This window comes from Castanea sativa, chromosome 8 (assembly GCF_040712315.1).
Source record: "Castanea sativa cultivar Marrone di Chiusa Pesio chromosome 8, ASM4071231v1".
NCBI lineage: Eukaryota > Viridiplantae > Streptophyta > Magnoliopsida > Fagales > Fagaceae > Castanea > Castanea sativa.
Window position 1 is genome coordinate 5745324 of NC_134020.1, and position 27785 is coordinate 5773108.

At 36.8% G+C, this 27785-nt stretch overlaps 1 protein-coding gene across 1 annotated transcript; it reads left to right on the forward strand.

The window, feature by feature from the left end:
• Positions 1-9581: 9581 nt before the first annotated feature.
• LOC142607343 (CBS domain-containing protein CBSX6) lies at positions 9582-26640 on the forward strand. Its single transcript, XM_075778792.1, has 3 exons — positions 9582-10203; positions 10292-10662; positions 25476-26640. The coding sequence occupies exons 2-3, from the start codon at positions 10313-10315 to the stop codon at positions 26416-26418; spliced, it is 1293 nt and encodes a 430-aa protein (XP_075634907.1). The 5' UTR covers positions 9582-10203; positions 10292-10312; the 3' UTR covers positions 26419-26640.
• Positions 26641-27785: the final 1145 nt, after the last annotated feature.

Genomic DNA, 27785 nt, shown 5'->3' on the forward strand with positions numbered 1-27785 from the left:
ATCAATTTACTTTCTCCTCGCTTTTTTTTTTTTTTAAGTAGAAGGTCTGTTGTTTTGGACCATCCAAGTTTATTCAAGTACATTTGTCTTGTCTATAGTTTTTAAGACGAGCTTCCAAACAATTGTCTTCTGGGCTTTAACTTACAAGGGTTTTTGGACGGTGGTCGTCTACCCTTTTTAAACTTTGATGAATGAATGAATGTTTGTTTTCGTTACTTTTTTATCCATTATTGATTGTTATTGTATGGACGAGTTCATCTCTTGCTTACACCATTCATGTTATATTGGTTTTTAAGTGGCCCGTCCACTCATGGTGTTTTGTTCATTTATATTCAACAATTTATTCGTATTCAATGAATGATGTTGCATTTTCCAGCTTTATTCATCCAGAAACTTAGCTAGTTTTTTCCTCGTCCATAAGCTGGATATTTCACTCTTGTCCTTGAGTGCCACACTTCCAGCATTTACTCGTCCATAAATTGTACTGTTTTGGCTAGTTATATTTATCCATGGATTTCAAGTATTCTTATACGCATGCTTTTCCTTGTCCATTTCTTGGACGCTTACGCTTAAGGTTTTATCTCGTCCTTTGGACGAGCATGCATCTTCTTGTCCATTGTTTTGGACCAGTATGCCTTAAGCTTATTTTTCTTTACTTTATTCTCATCTTAAGGAAAGCCCATAGACGTCACATCCCTGCGTCCAAGGATTTTTCTTGTCTTGGGATTAGGCCTATTACAGAAGACTTTATGGGAGTTAGACTTATGTATCACATACATTGGAGATTTAAACTGCATATACATAGTATAAAACATCATCCACAAGCATGGCACATGCTTAGAAGCCAGTGCCTTAGGGAAATGAAAATACTTATACAAACAGATAGACTAAGTACGTAACTGTTGGGGTTTATGCCCTAAAATCCAATTTGTTGGCATGTCATTAATAATTAAATTGTTTAATTATATGAGACTATTTATAAATGAACTAATGGGACATTATCTTAGTCTAGGAGATGAATTGTATCTGATTTATGTGATTTAGTCACAGAAGATGTAAATCACAAGTTCCTTGTAAACTCAAAATATAGTTCGTAGTCGGTGATGAAATTGGGTTTTTCATCTGCGAAGATTATAACATATCAATTAAGATGATTTGTCTTGATCATGGAAATACAAATTTCTAGTTGGTATGTTCTAAGAGTTAAGACATATTGAACTGGACCGCTGTGAGATTTATTATTCTCCTAACGACTGTCAAATGAATAATAAATCTCACAACCTTTTTTTACATGAACTCTTAATACTAAGAGAATAATGGACCTGATCATGAGATGTAGGTTGCTTTGATATATTAGGAGTGAGATCTATTAGTCATGGTCAAAACCTCAGTATGTTGGGCAGCTATATTTAGTGTTGATGGAACATATATTCTCAAGATGGAATTCATAATCTCTTAACAAAGATACAAAATATTCTCTTGAGATAAGTTTAATGGGTTTGGTTATTTAGAGATTTGAGCCCAATCACTTTAGTAAGGAGTTACTAAAGTATATATTTATGGAATTGGATTTCATAAATATATAATGAATAACATAAAGGATTAACCGGGTATTCAAGGATTAAGATGTAGTAATCTTCAAAGTGGCAGTCTATATTCATGACTTTGTATTACTACGAATATTTTATGAATGAGTTGCATGTAAAATAAAGTTTTGAGATATAATTTATAGATAAGGCCTAGAGTGCAACTATATTTATATAGTGGTATTAAATATAGTTAATGGTAACTTTGAACTTGTCAAGAGTTGATAGAAAAGCCCAAGGCCCATTGGAGCTAATGTCTTATTGGTCCCTTTTGGTCCCACTCCAAGCCATACATAAGAGCCCAATTGAAATAGCCCAATTGAAATAGCCCAAAAGGCTAGCCCAATTAGATAATCAGTTATATATAAGGAGAGAAACATACAGAATTTCATTAAGGTTTTGATGAGACATTTTCATAAGAGTTTTCATACAAGGAATGAAATGGATTGTATGTGAGTGTTGGACACTCTCCTATTCTTTCTTTGATGAAAACTGATTGAGAGACCATACATCTTGGGCATTAAGTGGAGTTGGAGTGAAGATTAAAAGTCTTCCCAAGTGCTTCTGATCTTCGGTTTTGAATTTCACCACACCAAGATACGCTCTCTTGTTCTTAAATTCTAAAACTTACATAGTGCATGTTATCGATTGTGTATGAAGTAAATCCGTTAAATTTCCGCTGCGCATGTTTTGTATGCGATACAAACACGTGATTTTCCAACAGTAACTTTGTCCACCATAAACTTGTCCTTAGACAATGCATAAGTTAGAGTCTAACACACTTAGGAGATAAAAACACTCAAAACACACAATAGTAGTTATAAACGTAGAGTAGTAAACATGGATAAAGACGAGGAAAACACTTCAACTTCACCTATGGTGCTGCTCGTCCAGGTTGCCCCTTCATTGATAGTACCTTATCAGATGCTTAACGTTCCAAGGGTGCTCCAGCTTCCGTCCGTCCAAGGCTTCCAAGTAGTACGATCCTTGTCTTTTTCAATTAATGACCCTATATGGTCCTTCTCAATTAGGCCCCAGTTTTCCTTGAGTTGGGTTCTTGGTTGCCAAAGAGACCCTTTTAAGGATGAGGTCCCCAATGTTGAAGCACTTGGGTTTCACCATCGCATCATATTGCCTAGCCATAAGATTTTTGTACCTTGCTGTCCTTTCTTCTGCATCCATCCTTACCTCGTCTATCAGATCAAGGCTAAGACGAAGTTGCTCTTCATTATCCTCATCTTAATACTTCATCACCCTATGATTTGCCATGCGCACTTCTACAGGTATCACTACTTCACTTCCATATGCTAACTTAAAAGGAGTTTCCCTTATGAGGATTCTCATAGTTGTCTTATAAGCCCATAAAACACCTGGTAACTCATCTGGCCATACTCCCTTTGCCTCCTCAAGCCAGGTCTTAATGATCTTCAATAAGGACTGGTTTACAAACTTCTACTTGTCCGTTCGCCTATTGGTTGGAAGGTGAGGAGTAATGATTCCTGATTTCAAGTTGCTTACAAAAGTCCCTGAAAGGTGTGTTGTTAAACTGTCATCCGTTGTCAGACACCAGTACCCTAGGTGCCCCGAACCTGCATACAATGCTCTTCTAAACAAAGTTTTTGACATTTTGTTGAGTAATTTTTGCTAAGGGTTCGATTTCCACCCACTTAGTGAAGTAATCGATCCCTATTACCAAAAACTTCATCTGCCTGGTTCCATGCGGGAAGGGACCTAAAATGTCTAGTCCCCATTACGCAAATGGCCATGAGGCTGTCATCGAGGTCAAATACTCCGATGGTTGTCTAGGGATGTTGCTGAAACACTAGCACTGGTCACACACCTTAACGTAAGCCTTAGCATCTGCTTGAATAGTTGGCCAGTAGTAGCTTGCACGGACAAACTTATGAACTAGTGCTCTTGTTCTTGAGTGATTTCCGCATGCTCCTTCATGAACTTCCTTCAATACATAATTCGACTCGTCTGGAGTTAAGCATCTTAAGTAAAGTTGAGAGAAGCTTCGCTTATACAGTACCTTGTCCATGAGGACGTACTTGGTAGCTCTGATCCTCAACTTCCTAGCTTCGTCTCTGTCTTCCAGAAGTCTTCCATCTTTGAGATAAACTATTATTGGAGTCATCCAATTTTTTTTCCCCTTCTATTTGTTGTACCTCTAGAAAGTCTATGCTCAGCATGTATTGGACTTTGTCATACTCGTCCATAACTCCTCCTGCCAAAGCTGCTTTGCTAAAGCGTCCACTTCCATGTTTTTCTCCCTCGGGAGTTGAACAATACAGGACTCTTTAAAATTTTGGACTTACTTTGTTGAGATATTTTTTCATCTGATCTTCCTTAGCTTCACACATTCTGTTCACTTAATTGATAACCAACTGAGAGTCTCCTTGGACGATTACTGACTCCGCTTCTAAGAACTTAGCCAATTATAATCCTTTAAGGAGGGTTTCATACTTAGCTTCGTTGTTGTTGGACTGGTATTGTAGACGGGGAGCGTATTCCAACTTATATCCCTCCGGAGACCTGAGTATAACTCCAATCCCCCTTGCATGTATTGTGGATAAACCATCCACATTGATGACCCATCTTTGTGCCCCTTCTTCTTTGTTTAACTCGTCCTAACTAGGAGTGAACTCCGCGATAAAATCTGCCAATGCTTGTGCTTTTATCACGCTTCTTGGTAGGTAATTGACATCAAACTCACTAACCTCTAAAGGCCATTGGACTAGTCGTCCAGTGGCTTCCAACTTGTTCATTGCCTTCTTTAGGGGGTGATCTGTCAAGACGTTGATGACATGAGCCTAAAAATAATGCCTCAGCTTTCTAGAGCAGTCATACTCCTCTATGGTAGGAACTAAGTCCTCATCTCCGATGGTGACATACCACAAAGGAAGGTCATAACAAATGGCTATGGCCTCCAGTAGACTCCAATCAAGAGAAGTGTGAATAGTGCAGTGGCCTCCGATGAACCCTTAGATGAAATCTTGGTCCTTAAAAGAGAATGAAGACCACCACCTCATGAGTTCCCTCTTAAGGAACATGTCGATGCCTAGCAGCAGTCGACCACCTTATGCAATGATACTCGCGCCTTGTTGTGGAGCTCGAGTGCTATGAAAGAGGGTTAGAAAAAGGGTGAACCTCTGGTGTGTGACTGAATTAAGTCAATTTTAATCTATTATTACCAAAGGTAGTGAAGCCGCCGCTAATCATTGAGTTTTTTCTAAGCTGTGATTGGTCACCTAAGTCTATTTTATTTTATTACCAATCCTAGGCTAAGAAAAATAGTTTTTTTTCCTAATCTAATATGGATGGTAAAAAAAATTGATTTTTGAGTTTGAAAGTCTAGTTACGGATGGGGAAGGTGTTAGGCATGGATGTATAGCTTCCATAACACTTGACATTTTGGAAATTCAACGGTTAGATCAAAAGTTATGGTCTCGAGAAGCAAGCTAATGCACCTAGTATGATTTTCAAGATCTCAACCGTTTTAACTGTTTCAACCTTGATTTTCAAGGGAATTCAATTGTCTTCGTAATGACATTGGTTCCAACCCATTCTAACAATCGGATCAAAATTAGGGTTTTAGGTCAAACTTGGTCAAAGTTAACAAAAAACTATAATAACCTTGGGTTTGATGTAAAAACATGGAAAACGTTGTTTTAGAGTGGTTTTGACCAATTTTGATCTTTGGTCAACCCTAGGTTGACTAGGGGAATTTTGGTCATTTTGACCTAAAATGGCACCTTAAATGCTCCAATGTCCAAACGGATTGTACCATGTCAATCTAGATGTTCCCACAGTCCTTTAGTGAAAAATTGATATTTTTGGAATTTTCGGGGTCTAACATGCAAATCAAGGGTGGACAAAATATGGTATCTACATCGACCCCTTCTTTATCTAGCATCTCGATTGCAATGAGAGGTGTTGGATAAATAATGTAATTCCGCATTTTGTTGCCCCCAAATTTCTTGTGGAAAACAACACTGTTTATAGGCCAAAATTAGTCTTACCCTCATAAGGCTGAGCTACTGTAGAGGATCTAAAAATCTTTTTCTTGATCTAGCATCTTTGGCACTAAGAAAAGCTTCCCTCTTATTTATTTATTTATTTATTATTATTTTGGCTAGTCAACACTGACCCGATTAGCTAAGCTACCCCTGAAGGTGTGCTAGCCAGCTTGTTCCAATGAATAGCTATAAATGGGCCCCAAACTCTCATTTTGATCATTTCAAACTCATTTCTCACTTTCTCACCAATAATCCTCTCTTCTTGGAGGTGAGTCTTGGTCTAGCGAGTCCAGTTCTTGTCTTTAAACTCCTACTCTGCATTTGAGGTGAGTGTCCATTTCTTTTTCTTTCTCATTAATTCTTGCAAATATGTTCGTAGCAATGCGACTAGGAAATAATGCTAGAATTTATTTTATATTTGGTTTTTATTTTCGGCATTTGTATTTTTGTTTTTATCATTTACGCTATGATGATGCTGGAAAATATTTTTTGTTCCTATGCATAAGTAGATTTGTAAACATAAACATATTTGTATGCTTTCATATGTGCATACATGCATGCACAAAGATATACATTGATACATATACATGCGAATTGCATACATGTATATCTAGGTTTATGCAACTCTTACACTTGGGAAAATTTTAATTTTTAGGCAACCTAGATGAACATGTAAATGCGGGATGTTATGAAAACATGGGTAAAAGCTTTGATAACTATGAAAAATGTTTGGTAAACATAATTAATGCTATGCATGATGAAATAGAACATTTAGAAAATTTTAAAAATGATGATTAGAATACTTTTGATTTAAAGGGGAGACTTTTAAATGGGAGTAGTTTTGAAAATGTGGGATTAAATGAGCACGGCTGAATTAAATCCCGGGAGAGAAATTTTGGATTAAGATAGGATTAAACTAGCACAGCCGATTCAAATCCTAGGAAGATAAATTTTTTAGAGGGGTTTCTACACCGTGGAAGTGGGGAAAGATTACTACGCTGGGAAAGCGTGGAGAGGTTCCTACACTGTGGAAGTGTGGAAAAGGTTTCTATGCTGGGAAAGCGTGTAGAGGTTTCTACCCTATGGAAGTATGGAAAGGTTTCTACACCGAGAAAGCATGGAGAATGAAGTTGCTTGATTTGCAAAGGAGATGGGACAAACCCTTTCAGGTGGACGTTAATATAGGGTAGACGCTCATCACTAGCCTTGATCAAGTCTTGGCCTTTTTGAAAGCAGGGGTATGAGGGCCAGTACTCGAGGATAAGATGGTTGCTTGAAGTTAACCGTCCTTGTGTACGTAGATCTTAGAGTGAAGGAGCTTGTTGAGATTTTTCACCTCTATAAGGCTTTCTTGCTTCTGAATTGCGCTTGGATCTGCAAAAGCACATACCTTATATTAGAATCCCATTAATAAACAAAGGTAAATAAGTACAAGTTAAACCCTATAGACCTAGGTAACCCACGGTTGTGGAACAAAGGAGGGATGCCATTTTCCCGAGACCATGAGGTAGCTACCATCCGTCACCTTGTTGGATATGAAATTGATGTCGTGATGGGTAAAGCTTAGCCCTATCCTTTTGTTCAACTTATCCACACAACTCACTACTCAGAAAATGTTTTGGGAACACTGGTTAGGTCCCAATTTAAAGTGTTTAAGGAATCTGATGAGGAAGTCGCTCATTGGAATCTGAACTTGGCCCTTTAAAAAGGCAATTAAAGGTATAACGACTCTTTTGTGGCCCCTATTTTCTGCTACCTCCTCATCCCCATAGTGTCTTATGTCTACATCGTTAAGAATCCTATATTTAGCCCTAAAAGATGCTAGCCTATCAGGGGTGTTAACTAAACTAAAGAACTTCCCCCATGGTATTTTTTGAATTAGTAAGAAGCAAAGGAAAAGAAGGAAGAAGAAAAAGAACCTAAAAAGATAAAGATAAGGAGACTTACAGGAGACGGAGAGTTATGCACTTGGGCAAAGCTTCAAAGGGTAGCAAGTCTTCAAAGTGAATAGAGAAACAGGGTAAAGAAAAAGCCAAGGAACCTAAAGCACCTTAAGTAGTGGGAGAGATAGGCGGGAAAAGGTAACTCCACCCTTTGGGATTCCCGCTTTTTGACACTATCTTGAGGCAATCATCACCCTGGGTGCTAGAAAGTGTCGTCGTTGCTTGGAAGTCTACGAGTCATGCCCCACCCATTAAATGGCCTGATGTCTACTCTCCCATCAATGTCAGGAAAATACAGCTTATAAGTGGCTCCTTGGAACTCTACCACAATCCCCTCCCACGAAGTAAGTGGGCATGAGATCGTGGGGGGCTATTGTGCTGAAATGGCCATAATTTAGGAAAGTGTTAGGCTTTATGAGGGGACAAGCCCATTTCTTGCCAGCCTAAGCCTAATGATGGGCCCCTTTGAAAGAATTTGACCTCGGAACATGGAAGATGATCAAATACTTTCTTCCTTATATGGGTCGGAGATTTATTAGCCAAGGGCACGATTGCTTCCAAGCTTCCAAGGAAGAACACAGAGAAATGCAGAAGTTTCTGAGGAGACATACTGAAGTTTCCTGATAAAGCAACAACCACCTCTACATTAATTAGATTTACCTGCCTGGCACAGTTCCATTTATTAATGAATGATTGGCCTGAACCATACTTATGTCCCCAAAAGTCTTCCTTTATCATGAAAATAGTGAAGCAAATGCCTAATAGGACAATCAACCTGCCAACTGTGTGAGGATGGCAGATTCTAAAGGATAAGGGCAGAGGAAGTATAAAAAAAGACTAGAAAAGAGTAGAGGGGGGCACACATAGAAAAAAAATAGAGAGAAATATAGGGAGAAAAGCTAGAGAGTGTTTGTAAACTTGTTCTTTAGCACTTGGCATCAATACAATATATTTAAATCTAATTGTTTGGGACTAATTTTTGTTTTTGTTCAAATCTCCCATTGTGGAACCTTTGTAACTCATATCAATCAAATTTTAGATTTTTCAACTCCCACAATAATCATAGTTAAATTTGATTAACTCAAAGATTTTTGTTACTCAATTAGCACATTTTGGTATTTGATGCTTAAAATCAAATCTATTCCTCTATAAAAAAAAAACTCTTACCCTATGGAATTCCTTAAAAAAAATGTAAAAAAAAAAAACTACAAATATGGAAATACTGGGGGAAAATGGGCTTTTGCTCTTAATTTTTAAATTATGCAGCAATTTGTCATTGTTTTTAAACTATTTAGGTGAATGTCTCTGTTTTGGAACTTGATTTTCTGAGAATCGAGTTTCCCTTACAACTCAATTTTCTAAAAATCGAGTTCTACTTATAACTCAAGTTTTCTTATTACCAATCCAATTATTACCGATTAGTATTTCGAATTTTCTTATTAGTGCCGATCGGTATTAATTGGGAAATTATTAGTACTAATCAGTACTAATTGAAATCTGATTAATATCAATCGGTATTAATTGGAACCTAAATAATACCAATCAATATTAATATGATTTTCCTTTAGAAAATGCTCAAAAACCGTCACAATTTTTCAATAGCGACTTGAATCACATTTTCAAATATTGAAATTTGGTTTTCTCTATTTCTAGAAAAGTTGTCGAGAATTATATTTTCGTTTGAAAGATACTAATCCTGAATCAATTGGAATTATGAGTAGAAAGTTATAGCCAAAACACCAAATAGGTGTAGAAAATAACTAAAAATGGTAAAGCTAAGTTATGAGAGGAACTCGATTTCAAGTTCCAAAAAAGGGACGCGCTACCATATAGTTTTAAAAGTAAAAATAAATTGCTAGATAATTTAAAAATTAAAGTCAAGGATGTATCACCACCGCACATTTTTGATGCAATGTTTGTAGAGCGTAGAATTAAACACAAGGTGTATTTTCTCCGAAAATACCAAATCACATACTTCTTTTTTCGTTTTCGGTGAATAATCATATAAAGGTAGTCTAGTCCAACAAAATTTTGACTCCCCCCACCTTTTATTCTCATCCACACTCTTCCCTTCCCCCCAGACGCCTCTCTCGCTCTCTCTCTCTCTCGCCAAAAGGCCACCTAAATTTCTTCATTTTGAGACAGAGTCGAGACGCACGCACAAAGATTGGTAGATAGTTGGGTAGATAGATAGAGATTAAAGAGAGAGAAAGTGTTGGAGAGAGATCTCTTCTTTCATGGGCCTAAACCTTAGGGAGTTTGCTATTACTTTTCTTCAGTTACTTCTTGTTCATCAATGGCCAATCCTCACAGCCTCTTAGCTCCTCTGATCCTTCACAGACGTCTACCCATTACTGGCTTTCATCTTCTCCTCATCTTTCTTCATTCCCTTTTATAGCTCTCGCTCTCTTTACCGGTTCTTCCGGTATCCCATCTCTCTTCTCTCTCCTCCTCTCTCTGTGCTTTGTTCCTGAGAAAACTACACTCAAGAGGAAAGTAAATTAATAGCTTATTGCTGGATTTTCTCGAGCAAAAATCGAGCTTTTGTCTTGTTCTAGTATTTCATTGATACCATTCTTTTTTCTCAGAGAAAAAGAAAATCTGCCAAAAGGGTTTTCTTATAACTGCCCATTATCCAAAACAGAGTGATTTAAGGTAAAATAATTTTTTTTTTTTGGAAAAACAAAAATTTGATTTCACTTTCTATCTTATTCAACATTTTCTTTGCTTTTTTTCTTGGCAGCCAAACAAGGACTTATTGAGAATGGCATCGGTGTTTCTGTACCATGTGGTGGGGGATCTGACGGTGGGGAAGCCAGAGATGGTGGAGTTTCTGGAGACCGAGACGGTGGAATCTGCCATACGTGCTATTGGAGAGTCTACTGAAGGTGGAATACCTGTGTGGAAGAGGAGACCATCACAGCATGTTGGTGTGTTTGAGAATGGGGAGATGAGGCAACAAAGGTTTGTGGGTATTCTCAATTCTCTTGACATTGTTGCATTCTTGGCAAGGAGTGAGTGTTTGGAGGATCAGGACAAAGCCATGAAGACACCTGTTTCTGAGGTTGTTGGGCCTAATAATACCTTGTTGAGGCAGGTTGATCCTGGGACAAGGTTAGTTTTTCATTATCTTTTTTGACATTTTAGTATCATGGTTTTATTGTGAGCATACTTTGGCTAATCTTATAAAAACATTATCTCTTCTAGAATGGTAAGATATGTTATCTTCCTTTCAAATAAGGAAGTAACAGAGAGCATTTCTTCAGATATAATAGAATGGTGGAAAAGAATACGTGGCCGGTCCTGACTAGTTTATTGAGGATTAATAGCCGACTCCAAAATTTTTGAACTAAGACTTGGTTGTTGTTTGTTATTTTTGTGTATTGGTAACTATTTGAACAGAATTTTAGATTTGATTGTCATAATGTTGCTATTTATTGGTAATGCTATAAGATTAGATGATCTTGCGCTGGAATGTAAAAGAATTATGATTAGCGCTGTTATATTATTGTGTTTGGTGTACTTTACTTCCAATTTGGCTAATTGGATCTGAAGAGTTTTGGATTACTTGTTTGATGGTTGTGTTGAATTTGGTAATTTTTTTTGGGTCTTGTAAATTGTGGTGTGTAGTTTTATGTGAAAAGTTCCCAATTGTTTCTAGAACCTATTTATGAAACACAGTTTTGTTACATTTGCTTACTTTATCTGTCCGTTCTTCATTGTTTTCTTATTAGTGGTCTTTATGATATTTATCATAAGTTTTATAGTAATTTTTACCCAAACAGTTCTCTTGGATGTGGTTTCCTTCGTTATTAACATCGTTGTGCAAGTGTGTGCACATCTTCTTCATGCGTGATCATACATGTAACATCTTGGAAGTGTAACATGTTCGTTTGGCTGGAAATTTATTCTTGCTGTGCATCCTTATCTCCAATTGGTAAGAGTTTGACCAATGACCTACCCCCTTCCCCTACCCACCATTTGCCATAGCCTAGGCCTTGTCCAACTGATGTTCTGTGGTCATATTAATAGTTTTATTTCATTTGTTGTTAGAACTTCAAGCAAAAGTAGAGTAAAAAAGAATTACGTATCCCTAATTTTATATGGAATTTTTTTAACTCGGAATGTGCCATTTCTAATTTTCAAATTTAAAGAAGGCTTTTGTATGATAGAAGGCTTTTGGCTTAGGCACTTATTCTCTTTAGTGTTTGTTTGGCATCAACTTATTAGGCTTTTTGCTGAAAGTAGGCTAAAATATACTTGTACTTAAAAAAAATGAGGTTTTAAAAGCTCTATACATTTGACAAAATATATATGAAATTTTTTTAACTCGGAATGTGCCATTTCTAATTTTCAAATTTAAAGAAGGCTTTTGTATGATAGAAGGCTTTTGGCTTAGGCACTTATTCGCTTTAGTGTTTGTTTGGCATCAACTTATTAGGCTTTTTGCTAAAAGTAGGCTAAAATATATTTGTACCTAGAAAAGTGAGGTTTTAAAAGCTCTATACATTTAATAAAATAAGCTAAAAGCTAGACAAAAAAGCTGCTGGTGTTTGGGAGTTCATTTCATTGGCTTATTTTGTTTAAAAAATGTGATCATGTTATGCTCTTGTTTTTCTAGTCTTATACTCTTATTCAAAAACCAAAAAGAAGAAAAAAAAAAAAAAACTGTTATAGAGCACATTTGTTCTTAAAAGCACAATAAAACTGATCAAATTGGAGCTCATATTATTGGGCACTTGAAGTTTAGTTGAAACTTCTATAATTACGGATGTACATAACCTAATAGGTCTTCTACATGTGTGCATAACCTAAAAATGTCTTAGTTTTTATTATATATATATATATATATATATATATATTCTTTACTCTATTAGAGTGGATGGAATTGTTAAACTGTGGAATCGTAGGAGTTTAATTGGCTTGAGATAGTTTCTATAAAATGGCATGCTTCATGTTGTTTTGTATCTATGTTAGAGGAAATTATTGTGGAAGGAAATCTGTGTGTTGAAGGCTAGTATTAGAACAAAGGTCTGCATCTATAATTAATACTACCTTCTATTTTATAATCTGAAGGCCTGCTGTATTTCTTTGCTACTTATAACACGGAAAAGCAGAGTATGCAAATTTCTATTCTTGGTTTGTGGGAGCTAGAGCTGCATCTGGAAAGCTCTTAATATGATCTGTTGAGTTCTTGCCAAGAACCTGAAATCAATTTATTTCAATCAACCTGTTAATGAAGCTATATCTGAAATTGATAAAAAGAAAATGGTTCTAGTGGTTATAAATAACTTTCTTGGTTTTTTATTTTATTTTATTTATTTATTTAAATTTTTTAAAATCATTTTTACTTGAATTGGATTTGGCTAATTTACAAGAAGGCAAAAATGCAAAATTGACCCTCTAACTTTCACTCTTTTTCATTTCAGTTCTCTAACTTTCAATTTTTGTTAATATAGGATTCCGTTAAATCCTAGTTATGGGCTGCCGTTAATGTCATTGAAACAACGCCATTTTGCCTCTTTTTTTTTTTTTTTTTTTTAAAAAAAAAAAAAAATTCGGAATTAAAAGAAAAAAAGAAAAATCTGTAAAAAAAAAAAAAACATTTAAGGGGAACGATCGTTAGAAAAAAAGATGAGCTGATCTTATGAGTTTTTGCCGTAATAGAAAAAAGATGAAACTGGTTTCTGCTTTGGTTTTGGATGGAGCTGATCTGATGCTTTTTGTTTTCAGCTGAGCTTTTGATTTCAGCTTTTAGAAATGAATTGTTGATAATATTTTTTTCCGATCATTTCTTGAAAACCAAAAAAGAGAGAAGGAAAATAGTTTGGCGGAGAAAGACAATGAAGACGCCGGCGAATGGTGCCGGAGCTGCCTCCGCCACGTCAGCATCCAATTCCAGCGAAGGCCATCTCTCTCCCTCTCTCTCTCTCTCTCTCTCTCTCTAGCATTGAAAGAATTGGTGGACCTTGGATCAGATAGTATTTAGTTTGTTTTTGTACGGACTATCTAAGCTATAAAAACAATCGATTCATAAATTTTCTCTTTTTTGATTTTCTTGGGAAACAAACGGGAAGCTGGTAATACAAAGAGTTAATTAATAAAGGATGAGTGCAAAAAAACAAAAAAGGAACGGTGACATTAATGGCAGCCCATAACTGGGGTTCACGGAATCCTGCATCGACAAAAATTGAAAGTTAGAGGACTGAATTGATAAAACTGAAAGTTAGAGAACTGAAATGAAAGAGTGAAAGTTAAAGGGTCAGTTTTGCATTTTTGCCTTACAAGAATCTTGTGTTTCATGCTTTTGATATATTCATTTTTCTGTATGCCTTAACATGTTTGCTCAATCTTTTGTCTCTATCGGCTTGTAAATTGAGAACACATGTTCACCATGTGATCTATAGTCTCTCTCTTTAGAATCTTGACAATTACCATTTGAATAATGTACAAGTGAATTAAATTTCAGGTCTGATTTGTTTTGAGGGTTTGAAAGATCAAGTTACCATTTTAAAGGAACTACAAAATTGCTCATTAAACTATGCTCTCATGATGAGATTTTTCTAGTTTAAGCTTGTCCTTGAATGTAAGTGTAATTATGTGGATTGCAGCAATGATGGAGACCTTGTTTGTTGCTATAAGGAGATACAATTTATTTAACTTCTTTATATCACTGCAATTACAGTGAGCAATCTATGTTGGATTAGCTTTGATGCATATTAGGCATTGTGTGCTTCAAATGGCCTTTTGAAAAAATAGTAGACAGAATAACATTGCAGTACCAAAAAACATGAGAAGAACAACAATGTGATAACTGATAATAAATATAATTTTCTGCCCTTTTATTTTTTTTTGGAGAAGTTAGAGATTTAAGTTGATTAGATGATACTTGATCCAGCTTGAAATATTTTATTTGTCCATGTAGCAGAAAACAAAACTGCAATTCTTGCAATTTTTGTTTGAAACAGAGATGAACCCAGCCTTATAACGTTGGTGGCAATTACATGGATCATAATTTGTGCTCCCCTCACCCCCCCCCCCCCCCCTCTCCCCTTTCCAAAAGAAACTCTCCCCAATATATCAGAAAGGATTAGGAGAATTCCTTTGGCTGAAAAGTATGCATAATTTTATGGTTTTATGTTGTTTTCTGTATTTCGTACTTGTTTTACATATTAGATGTGAAATAATTATTAGTTGGTAAAAGAAGTTATATATAAAATTCTTGTGTGAAAGTTCGGATTTGTGTTAAAAACACGAGCTGTTTAGATTCCAAATTAATAAATTACGGCTCGGTTGATTTTACTCTAACTTAAACTAAGTGCGGAATAGAGTAAATGCGAGTGAACAAACAATAAAACTACTTTAAGCTATATTCAACAAATAACAGCAGTTAAATGAAAGCTAAGAGTAGGGAAGAAAAATGCAAATACTAGATAATACGCCGATGTGTTATCGAAGAGGAAACCGAAGAACTCGACGAAAAACCTTTTTGCCTCTCTCCAAGCGGTAAATCGATCCACTAGACAATAAGTTGGGATACACAAATAGCAAGAGACCTTCCAAGCCTAATCTACCTAGTGCACCTAAGCCCTCCAAGCTCTTACTTCAACAAGGCTTTTTGGAACCGTGTCTTGTCTAGCTTTCTAGATCCTACAATGCGCCCGATTGCATCCGCCAAAGCTTAGCTTCTTCCAATACTTCTCAGCAGCACCAAAACCTCACTTGACATTTAGTATGGGTGTGGTAAGTGTTTGAGCTATAAACCTCAATGATTTGGAAATAGAGAGGTAGGAGTAGAGGAAAACCACAATGGATGGTGTAGAGAATTGTGAGTATGACAATCTCTCTCTCGAGGGTTTGTGGCTAGGGTTTTCTCTTTGAAAAGCTCTCTACTCAATATGTGGGTAATGATGGTATATATAGTGTGTATGAGGAGGTAGTGAAGCAGATATGACAAAATAGCAAAACAGACTGTTTTGCGGGTATCTTGCGAGAAGGCCTTAACCGCGACACTCTCAAAAACCAGTTGTCACCATCTGTCTTGCCTCTTCGCATTCCAGTTATGTGCTGAGTACATGCCTCACTTCGCGGGAAAGCTACTCGCGAGCTACCTGCGAAAACTTCTTTTATCTTCAATAGTTGCCTTGAGTCTTCACACACTATCTCTCTTACACAACCTTTACAAATAAGTCCCATATGAAATACAGGGTACAAAAGATTGAACAAAATTACAATCAAATTTGGCACGGAATTAAAGCCAACACAAAATAGTTGTAAATTACAACTTTACAATCTCCCCATTTGGCTATTCCGTGACAAAACACCCTATAACAGACTCTAGACTTAAACGTGAGTTTGGGAACAATGGCAAAACTCACTCACACTTAATCTAGAAGTTGTGAAGCACTTGCACAACTACACCTGTATCCTGAAACACTCGCACACAAACAAAACTTTCATTAAGCTCATAACAAGTTGAATACAAGGAACGTATAGGAGCAAGTATAATGCGATCAAAGTAAACAACAAGATATAAACTATGAAGCATAACTTCATCATATAAGAACAATCATTAAAGGATGACTACAATGATCATCTAACTAGTAAACGAACCTTGTATACTAACAAGGCCATTCCTCATTGTTTGTTATGGTGTATTTGGAAGGAGAGAAATAGTAGATGTTTTGAAGACATCGAGAGTTCCATGCCTGATCTTAAGTATCTTTTTTTCCGAACCTTACTTGATTGGTTCTCTGTGTGGAGAAGCCATCATTTTCTTTCTATTTTGGATTTTCTTGACTTTTGTAATGTTCGTCTTTGATTTGTTCTCCCTTGTATACTCCCTGTGTACTTGGGTGACTCTCTTTTTTATATCAATGAAATTATCTTTATTACTTATAAAAAAAAAAAAGTAAACGATCATCCGGACACGCAAGGCAAGAATCAATTGCATGTCCAAACGCACAACCAATGCAAAATACCAAAGTATTTGCATTAAGGATACAAGATCCAACAAGGGCACAAGTGTGTAGTACTCAAGATAAACTAAAAGTACTAAAAAAATGCTACAAAGCAATGAGATAAACACAAAGTTCTGAATATTAAACTGGAATTTAAACCAAAGTACTTAAAGCTTTAAAAGAAAGCAATGTAAATAAGCATGTTCTAGAAACTATGGCAAAAGAAAGTAAACAACTAAACCACCAAAAATTAACCAAAATGTCTATGAAGTGCATGTGCTACGCTATGCTCCCCCTTAAAATGTGCAACTCCCCCTCAAAACTTTCTCCCCCTTTTTGACTAGAATGACCAAAGGAGCTAGAATTGCTCAGATTCTGAATCGGATCCTTGCGCCATCTCCATATCCTCAATCTGCGATGATAATGCAGTGATTTGACCTAGAATGTAAGCAAACTAATTCGTTGTGTGCTGCACATGAGATTCGAGCATGCCATACATTTGTTCTACCCTTGCAATAAGGCAATCAAGACGATTGGGTCCCTTTGGTTGTGTTTGGGAAGATGGCTGTGTAGAACTCTCTGGGGCTAAGGTGAATCTGTCAATCTCATCCTCTCTGTCCCCATGTTCTGCTTCAACATTAGCCCTTGGGATTTGAGAAAAACCGGTTTTTGATCCGGTGATGTGGGCTTGGCTCTGGGTCATTGTATGAGGACCAATGGGATAAGTCCCTTTGCACGATGGTAAGTCTGCTTGGTACCTTCAGCTTTGTCTTTGCAATGAGACCCATGATGAGAGAAGGAAATGGCAATACTGTCCTTGAATTCCTTTTGGTGATGCTCTTTGTTAGGAGGTGATAGATATGACCACATATGTCGATCTCCTTATGTGTGAAGAGATTATGCAGGAAGATAGTTCTTGGTGCGGACAATGTTGTCAAGTTCGTCACTAGGTAGAGATTGTAGATCATTACATAAGCCAATGTCCTCATTTCCGCATTGAAGGGAATGGTATTCATTGACCTCTTTGTGAGAGAACCACCGAGGAGCTCTGCCATTGGCTCAAGAGAGTCCAATTGATCATCATATTGCACGGTAATTGGCTGAGAGGGTGGAAGAACTTTGAGGAATTCTTGGATTGAGTCCCTTGTAATCACAAATTCCTTGTGACGCACCCAGTAGTTAATGTGGTCTCCTTCCACTAGGGCATTAGCGAAGAATTCCTTGATGAGTTCAGCATACACATTTCCACTTGGATTCAACAGCTTTGTCCAAGTTATCTCATTGAATATTTCAGGAATTGCAGTGTTTTCAAGGGTCTCCATTCGAACAACCCTCTCCATAATGATTGTTGCCTTTTTGTAAAAGTCATTGTAGGCCATGTCTGTCTCAATGGAGCGGAAATTTGTTGAGTCCGTGCGAGCACGCTTTAAGGATTTCTTGATGGCAGAATGTTTTGTAGGAGACATCTGCACAACAGACATAAAGCACAAAGAGAAAACAAGTGCAAAAACATAGACAAGAACACAAACTTAATTAGTGTCAAGTTAGTTCATAAGAAATAAGCACAAAAACTAAAAACAGAGCACAACAATGTCAAATGAACATGCTTTAAGTGCTAAAACATGTGAATATCACTAAAATACAAAAAAAAATTCACGCGTGTGCATGAGGTGTGCATGGTGTGCCTAGGAGATGCATTGGCAAGGCATGGTGAGGCACATGTGGGTCAAATTGTGTAAAACACACACCCAAAGATCAAAACATGTTAAACACGTTCAATCAAGGGTAAACCCAAGATTTGGAACTCATTTGAGTCTAGACAACTCAAAATGCCACTTGAGCATTTTATCAAACACATGGAATGCAACACTACACTACACAAATGAGCAATGCATGAACAAATGAGAATATGCCTAAATACAAGATCAAATTGCCAGAAGGGGCCAACACAGATACAAACAAGACGAGGGGCAAAGCCCAATAAAAAATTTGAATTTTTTTTTCCCAAAATCATAGTTCCCAACCCCTTTTTTGAAAATCTCCAATTTAAGAACCCTAAACCAAATTCTGCATTATCTAAAACGAAAAGTTGAAAAGAATGTTAAGAAACATACCTTTGAAGAGATTTTGCAGAGATTTGGACTTGAAATTGGAGGGTTTTGAGTGAAAATCAAATATGGGTTCAGAGAGGTTCGAGTGAGGTGAAGGAGGGAACTCAAAAGTGTTTTAAAAAATCAGTCACATCAGCCCTATTAAAACTGGAACACGTGTTTTTCGTTGGTTAGATAGTCGCGAAATTACTCTCGAAAAACACATCTGAAGCACAAGATCTTTCGTGGGAAGCCTTTAGTCGCGAAGCAGTCGCGAAAGTCTCTGTATGAAATTTGTGTTTTCTAGTTTTTGCCTTAACCTCTTTTCGTGAGAAGTGCTTAGTCGCAAGCTTCTCGCGAAAAGGTCTCTAAACAAGTTTTTGAAGAACAACAAAAACAATGCATTTTGAACAAAAACTTAAATCACGAAAGTATAAAAACACTTTCAAAAACATATAAAATACTCAAAAATCTTTTTGAGTTTGATCGGCAAGCAATTGAGCATAACATCAAATTTGATCATGTACAATCATACAAATGAAATAAGCATTCATTGAACAAAGTCTTCTGTGTTGTGTGCGAGTATCAAAAATGGAATAGTCTTTAATCTAGAGTGAAGCTTCAATAATCAATTCAATCAAGTCATACATAACTAGTACTAAGTCAAGTGGACTATCTCAATTATAGAAATGAACATATATGATCTCCCACAAGAAAATGATTACATCTCTTTGAAGCTTTTCATTTGGCTTCTTTATAAATCATAACATTTGATAATTTTTGAACAATACATCTCATTTTGAGATCGATGCTTGAAATTTGGAATATTTTAATTTTGAGAGTAAGCTTTTGGCTATTTGAGGCACCATACATTTCAATACAAGTCGCTTTCCCTTTTTCTTAGTCAAATACTAGCATGTGCGACGACTTTTGCAACTCAATTTATCTTTTCGAGATTAGACATATGATGATCTATAAACAAAAATATAAAAACGTGGGAAAAAATATAGGCATAAGTCTATGCATGTATTAAGACTAACAAGACTATTGACTAATCATTCATGACAAGTTTGAAGATCGATTTACAACATCACACATAAATTTCAAGATTTTTATCACAAAGATAGATGTGCATACAAAACAAGCTAAGCTCGTAAATGTACTACGCTATTAGTACGAAGGTACTAGACCAAATTCATATGTGATATACACAAAACAAGCGATCAAACTTCTCAGAGATTTTTCAATTTTTATTGGTTTTTGAATTTTTCAACACACTAAAAAACATAACAAGAAAAGTAAAATCAACAAAAACAAGAACAAAACGCAACTTGCAAAAGAAACATGCTATGAACCGGAAGCAATAACACAAGAATATTTTGCATGAAATGATGCATGAACTTATGACTCTAAACATTGGAAGAATTAATGCATGGACATAGGGAGTAATCATGCATGAGTACCCTTCTTTACCCACACTTTGCGAGTGTTTTGGGTGAGAACCTTGGATGGAGGGGTACGACCAACATAGCTTTCCAACCTCGGAGTGTAGCTAGCAAGGCATAGGGAGATGTTCTTCAACATTTCCATGACATCGCCAATGAGATGTCCTTCATTCTCTTCTTTAGGTTGTGCTTACTTTGACCTTTTCTTTGGACTTTCTTGACCACGCATGGAGTTAGCCTTCTTGAGTGCATGAAGTTTGAAACAATTGGGTCTTGTGTGCCCTTGAATGCCACAATGATGACACACATGCTTCACTTGAGACCCCTTTTGGTTTTTGTGTAATGACTTCCCTTTATCTTTTGGTTTTGCACTAGTGGTTCTCTTCTCAACAGCAGAGGTCTCAGTCTCAGGCTTCACTTCTTTAAGTTTCTCAACACTCTTGGCTGAAACAAACCTCTCTTCCTTCTTGGGTTTGCTGTTGGAGCTTCTTTCTCCGGTATAACCCAAACTGGTCTTGTCATGTGACGATTTTTGTAAGGATAACACGCTGTCAAGTTTCTTGGTGGAGATACGCTCAACCTTGACATTAGCTTGGATTATTTCAAGTTCGAGAAACTTGATCTTAAAGTAAGCTTCAACCAGCTCTCCCTTGAGTCCTACTTCACATTTTGCCTCTTTAAGTTGCACAAGAGTACATTTATGCCCTTCTTCATCTTTCTCACAGCATGGTTAGCAACCTTGGCATATTTTCCAGAATCTTCTAGCAAAGAATCATATGCTTCTTGAAGGTTGTTTTCACCTTCATTTTGACATACATCTGCATCTTCCGATTCTTCAACTTCCTCTCCCTCGGAATGCTTACCAAGTTCATTTACCAAATTGCTCAATTCATCCCTAGAATCAACGGAGGTAATCGCCATGAAAGCCCTGTAGTTCCCGTTACTGTCACACTTTTCTTCCGTGTCTGAGTTTGAGTTTTCAGAGTCGCTAAGAGTAGTGGCAAACACCTTACCCTTTCCTCTCAAGTAATTAGGACATTTTTTCTTGATGTGTCCATGGCCGTTGCATTCGTAGCGCACAACTCCTTGGGGGGAGTTGAGTCCTTCCCATCTTTCTTCCTGAACTCCTTCCTACCACATTTGGATGATGAAAACTTTTCTTTGCTGAAAGACTTCCTATTGTTCTTCATGTTTAGAAATTTCCAAAAGTTCTTCGCAAGGAATGCTACTTCCTTCTCCACATCATCTTCTTTGGAGGAGTCATCCATTCTCTCATTAATGGTTTTGAGAGCAAGTGATTTTCTTGGCTTGAGAGAAGGCAGTCCAAGCTCATATGTTTGGAGAGATCCAATAAGCTCTTGAATCTTGATTTCATCCAAATTTTTGTTTTCTTCTATAGCAGTGACCTTTGCACGGTAGCTCTCCGGTAATGACCTTAAAATCTTTCTCACCACCTTAGCGTCCTAAATATTTTCACCGAGATTGAGCTTGGCAATCACGATTTCATTGAGCTTCCCATAGAATGAGTCAAATGACTCATCGTCACTCATCTTGAGTTCTTTAAATCGGGTGGTAAGCATTTGGAGCTTTGTGTCCTCGATTTTCTTGGTATCTTCATAGGTAGTCTCAAGAATCGTCCAAGCTTCCTTGGCGGTCTTCACATGCGATATCTTGTGAAATTCATTAGTAGACACACCACAAAAGATAACATTAATTGCTTTTGCTACTGACATTTGCCAACACAAGAGCTGCCTTGTCCCATTCGGACTTGGCTGTTGTGGGTCTAACATATCCATTCTCAACGGAATCCCATACAGACTCATCTATAGCACAAAGGAATGCCCTCATACGAACTTTCCAAAAAGCATAGTTGCTCCCATCAAAGTATGGTCAAGCATTGAGAGATTGTGACTGATCCATCACAAAAGGGGTCTTGGGTCGCACTTAGGTAATGAAACCACAATAAGTGCACCTGCTCTAATACCAATTGAAAGCTCGGATTTGTGTTAAAAATACAAGAATTGTTTAGACCCCAAATTAATAAATTACGGCTCGGTTGATTTTACTATAACTTAAATTCAGTGCGGAAATAGAGTATATGCGAGCGAACAAACAATAAAACTACTCTAAGCCATATTCAACGAATTACAGCAGTAAAATGAAAGCTAAAAGAGTAGGGAAGAAAAATGCAAACACAAAATAACACGCCGATGTGTTATCGAAGAGTAAACCGAAGAACTCGGCGAAAAACCTCACTGCTACCCTCCAAGCGGTAAATTGATCTACTAGACAATAAGTTGGGATACACGAATAGCAAGAGACCCTTCAAGCCTAATCTATCCAGTGCACCTAAGCTCTCTAAGCTCCTACTCCAACAAGGCTTCTTGGAATCGTGTCTTGTCTAGCTTTCCGGATCCGGCAATGCGCCCAATTGCATCCGCCAAAGCTTGACTTCTTCCAATACTTCCCAGTAGCACCAAAATCTCACTTTTGACACTCAGTATGGGTGTGGTAAGTGTTTGAGCTATCAACCTCTCAAGGATTTGGAAATAGAGAGGTAGAATTAGAGGAAAACTACAATGGATGATGTAGAGAATTGTGGGTATGACAATCTCTCTCTCAAGGGTTTGTGGTTAGGGTTTTCTCTCTGAAAAACTCTATTCAATATGTGGGTAATGATGGTATATATAGTATGTATGAGGTGGTAGTGGAGCAGATATGACAAAATAGTAAAATAGATTGTTTCGCGGGTATCTCGCAGGAAGGCTTTACCCGCGAGACACTCGCGAAAACCAGCTGTCACAATTTGTCTTGACTCTTCGCATTCCAATCATGTGCTGAGCACATGCCTCACTTCGCGAGAATGCTACTCGCGAGCTACTCATGAAAACTTCTTTTATCTTCAATAGTTGCCTTGAGTCTTCACAGTCTCTCTCTCTCACACAACCCTTAAAAATAAATCCCACATGAAATACAAGGTACAAAAGATTGAACAAAATTACAATCAAATTTGACACGGAATTAAAGCCAACAAAAAATAGTTATAAATTACAGCTTTACATTGTGAATCCTGTGGATGTGGGTGTTGCTTTGAAAATGTAGAGGGATAAGTAGCTAAGTTTGAAGTTTGTGTATTGTCTTTCTTCATGTTTACTTCAGAGAATACTATGCAAGTATGCTTTTGTATACATAATAGGAAGTTTGACCCTAATATAACATGCATTTAAGTACAATTAACTACCATCAAAATGCAAAAATTCCCAATGATAATCATAATATATTAACTTTTGATTTGGAAGACAATAACAGGTACCAGAACATTTAAAAAAATTAAAAATTAAAACTAATATTCAAGCAATTATACATATGAAATTAGCATATATGTAAGAGTATAAAGTAACCATCTCCAATGTTTAGTGCAGGGGGTACTTAAGCACGAAGGCCTCTTGGAGCCTAGGCACAAAGCACAAGCATGTCTGATGAAGTGAAGCATATATTTTTAAAAGTATAATATAATAAATTTGAAATTAACTTTAATTGATTTATATAACAATCAAGCAATCAGCTCATCACGTTGAAATTAAGATTTGACTGCTACATATCACATTTGGTTTATTATTAGTATTATCTTTAAAAAGCTCCAAAAAGTGCGCTTCAAGCTTGTTGAAAAAACTACAAAAAAAAAAAAAAAGTGTGCCTAAGGCGTGTTCCTGCAAATGCACCTTGCTTTATGTGCAGAAAGTGCTGAACTTCTGGTACTTTGCCTAAAGTGCTTAAAAGTGCACTTTTAGCAACAGTTCCTTAATGTACTCTATTCCTAAATCCCTAAAGTAACATTAATCAATTTGCTATTTTGTCCTTCAAATATAATTCAACTTTATATTCCTTTTAATGAGATTTTATCCCAGATAGTTTTAAAATAGCATTAAGTTTTTATTAAGGGAATTTTATTTCGACCTTAGCCATGTCCCAACCGTATACCAGCTGTGTCCCAACATATCTGACTTTAAAATTTAATTTAATATTTTTTAAATTCATGGACGCATATCCCAGCTGTATGGTATCCATATCAGACACGGATATATGAGCACTTCTGAAGTATCCGTGATTCCTAGACCTGGACTTTGAATGCTCCAGTAACTCTGATCTTCACCCTTATAATCATGATTTTTTTCCCCTCCAGTTTACATGTTCATTGGTGTGTTCACCTGTCACAGAACTACCAATTTCAATGTAGTGGCTTTGTTTTTGGATGTTTTTTACTTCTTTCAAATGTGGTTCAAGTCATGGTTAATTGAACAAAGGAATTCCTCTGGTTTAAATTTGAGATTGTTTTCGTTTTTTTTGTTAATGTAGCGGTACACCATTACAATCACTGGTGCTATACGGAGAATGTGTAGTAATCATACCAATGGTTTGATGTGACAGAACATTGGGAAAAAGGTTCTTTCTTGTTTGGCATCTACCAAACAATGGAGATTTTGTGGAAATCTAAAATGTACTGGAATTATTATTATGTTTTTACAAGTTATGCTTAATTTATTAATTAAAGAGACACCCTAGTACACAGGCAGGGTATGTAAGGTTTTTCTTAGGAATTACAATCTGCTGAAAGAATCAATGAAGTTTACAAAAGAATTGAAAAAAACATTTCCAAAAGCCCATGCCCTCCTGAATAGGGAATGTTGGAAAAGTGATTATTTACTGGTAGTTAGGAAGAATGTAGGTTCCCCTTATTATGATACCCAGATTATGTGGATTGGATTAAATAAGCGTGTGTTGTGCAGGTGTGTGCTGAGTGCCTGAGTCTCACATTGAGTGTTTACTGAGTTGAATGGAGGCAATGTAAGTGACTATGAGGAGTTCCAATTGTAACTTAACTAGTTCTTTTAGGGCATAGTGTACATGTGACCAACGCTTCCTCAGGCTATTACTAATAGTATTAGCGCAAACCTCGTACTTCCATGTGATTTGGGGGTATGCTACACGTGGAACTTGATGAGAACATCAAGAATTTAAGTGGGGGAGATTGTGCTTGCATTATGTGGATTAGATTGAATAAATGCGTTATGCGGGCATGTGCTGAGTGTCAATTGTAACTTAACTCTTCCTTTCGAGGTATAATGCAAATGTGGTAGCGCTTCCTCGAGTCATTACACTTCTAATTTGTTATGTGAAAAAAAATTGGTGAGATATTCATCATGGGTATTTAGCAAGCCTTTATTTTTAAATAACACCTGGAGCATATGCTTTTCTTTGATCTTGACATCTATGGGAACCTATTATCTTTTAGTTGGATACTGACTAAATGAGAAACAAGAAAGCACATCTTTTAAGTTTCTGTTTGTGATCCAGTTTTTCTTTAACATGTCATATGATGCTCCTTCTCTACCTGTATCTTGATTTTCCCCCCTTTTTATTTCTGATGCAAGATTGATTGATGCACTGGAGATGATGAAGCAAGGTGTGAAGCGTCTTCTTGTTGCGAAAAGTGTAGTATGGAAAGGCATGAGCAAGCGATTCTCTATTCTCTACAATGGTAAGTGGCTCAAGAATATTGATACTGCTACTGGCAGCAGTAATAACCTCAGTGCAAACACCAATCGGCCATCCTCGTCTTCCACCCCCATTCGTGATAAGTTTTGCTGTCTCTCAAGAGAAGATGTCATTCGTTTCCTTATTGGTTGCCTTGGTGCTCTTGCTCCTCTCCCTCTCTCCTCCATCTCCTCTCTTGGAGTCATTAACCCAAACTACTACTGTATTGAAGCCTCCCTGCCAGCCATCGAAGCAATTCAAAAATTTCCCAAAGACCCCAGTGCAGTTGCTGTTGTGGAGCGCATGCCAGATGGTCAGTGTAAGATCATTGGGGATATTTCTGCCACAAAACTATGGAAATGTGATTACTTAGCAGCAGCATGGGCTTTAGCCAATCTTTCAGCTGGACAGTTTGTGATGGGAGTTGAAGATAATGTGACCTCAAGGTCATTGCCTGATTTTGATGTAAATTCAACAGTTGGTGGCGATGACAAGTTAGGTAACGGAGGCGGTGGGTTGGCAAGATTGAAGAAATTCAGTAGTAGGAGTATTGGGTTCTTTAGCAACAATACTAGCCCCAGTTTTGGTGTCAGTAGGAGCATGTATAGGGGCAGAAGTGCACCCTTGACATGTAAGGTTACTAGTTCATTGGCTGCAGTCATGGCTCAGATGCTGTCTCACAGGGCTACTCATGTTTGGGTGATTGAGGATGAAAGTGATGATGTTTTAGTTGGGGTGTTGGGTTACGCGGACATTTTGGTTGCAGTGACCAAACTGCCTGCTGCGCCTATTCCTTCCAATAGGTCATCTGAGGCATTTGGCAGTGAAATTCAAACTTGAATTCTTTAATTTATTATTATTATTTTTATTTCATAGTAGTTGTATTCTCAGCAATAGTGTCCCTTTTGCAATTGTCCTCTCAGGATGTCTTAGAAACTTGGGCTTGCGAGACTCGTATGTTTGTCAAGATTATGTATAATTTTGTTGTGAAAAATGAAAATGTAGTAGTTTATCCAAAAAAAGAAAAAGAAAAAAGAAAATGTAATAATGAAATCATTCAGTTGTGATCCTGTACTATATATGCTTTAAATTTACTATTGGGGTACACAAACAAAGAGAATATTCAAATATATCTGAGGATTTGTTTGGTAGAGGAGTTTGAGTGATGTTGTTTGGGTGTTTTTGATATACGTGTGGGTGAAAAAGTGTGTTGAAATATGTGTAAAGTTGTTTAAAATGTGAAAATGTGTGTTAGAACCACACAACCAAAATGGCCTCAATCTTTATGAATGTTTCATCTTTTTGTACGAAACGACTTGATGTTCTCCTTGTCATATTCTTGATGGGGAAGCTTCAAGTCGTTTATCATCATCCTTTAACAGTTTTCGCTCCAATTTGCTTGTCGATTTTACCCTTCTCAAAACAAGAGCTGATGTAGGGATAGCCAAAACAATTGGACTAGATTGGAGTTAGCACCAAACCAAAGGTCATTTTTATCATTCATCAAAATATCAATTAATTCCAAAATGAGTACAATAGTTTACTTATAAAGGACTGTTAAACCCCATTTCTAATTGGCGTAAGAAACCCTAGTATTATTACAAAAATAATAATTCTTTCAAATATTAAAATGCTAATAGCTTAATAAACTATTAGGTCTTAAAATGTAAAAGGTAAATTTCACAAAACTACCTTGAGGTTGGAGGTATATTTTAAAATGGATAACACTTGTTTTTTGTCATCTACAAATATCTGAAGCTGAGAGAGAAGAGAGAGGTTTGAGAGTGAGAGAGACGAGAGAGAATAGAGAGTTTATATGTTTAGGGACAAAGTTGTCTTTTGAGGACCAAATTTGTGGGTTTTAAAATGTTTTGGACCTAGTTGGTATTATCACAAATCTCAGGGTAGGTCTGTGAAATTTACCCAATATAAAAATATGTAAAGTTGTGATTTACAACTATATTTTATACTAGCTTTATTCCATGACAAAAAGTGTTGTAATTGCTTTAATTTTGTTCCTTGTATTTTGTGAAATTTTTATTGTATTGGGTTTAGTATTAAGTTGGTGAAGAATCAAGCTTGAAATGAAGAATCAGTGCATTTTTGCGATTGGCTTGTGAGTATCTCGCGAGAAGAGTATCCCACGAAAAGGGCACATGAGAAGCACATGCTAGAAGCTGAAGAGTCGTGCCAGTTTAGAGGATTTC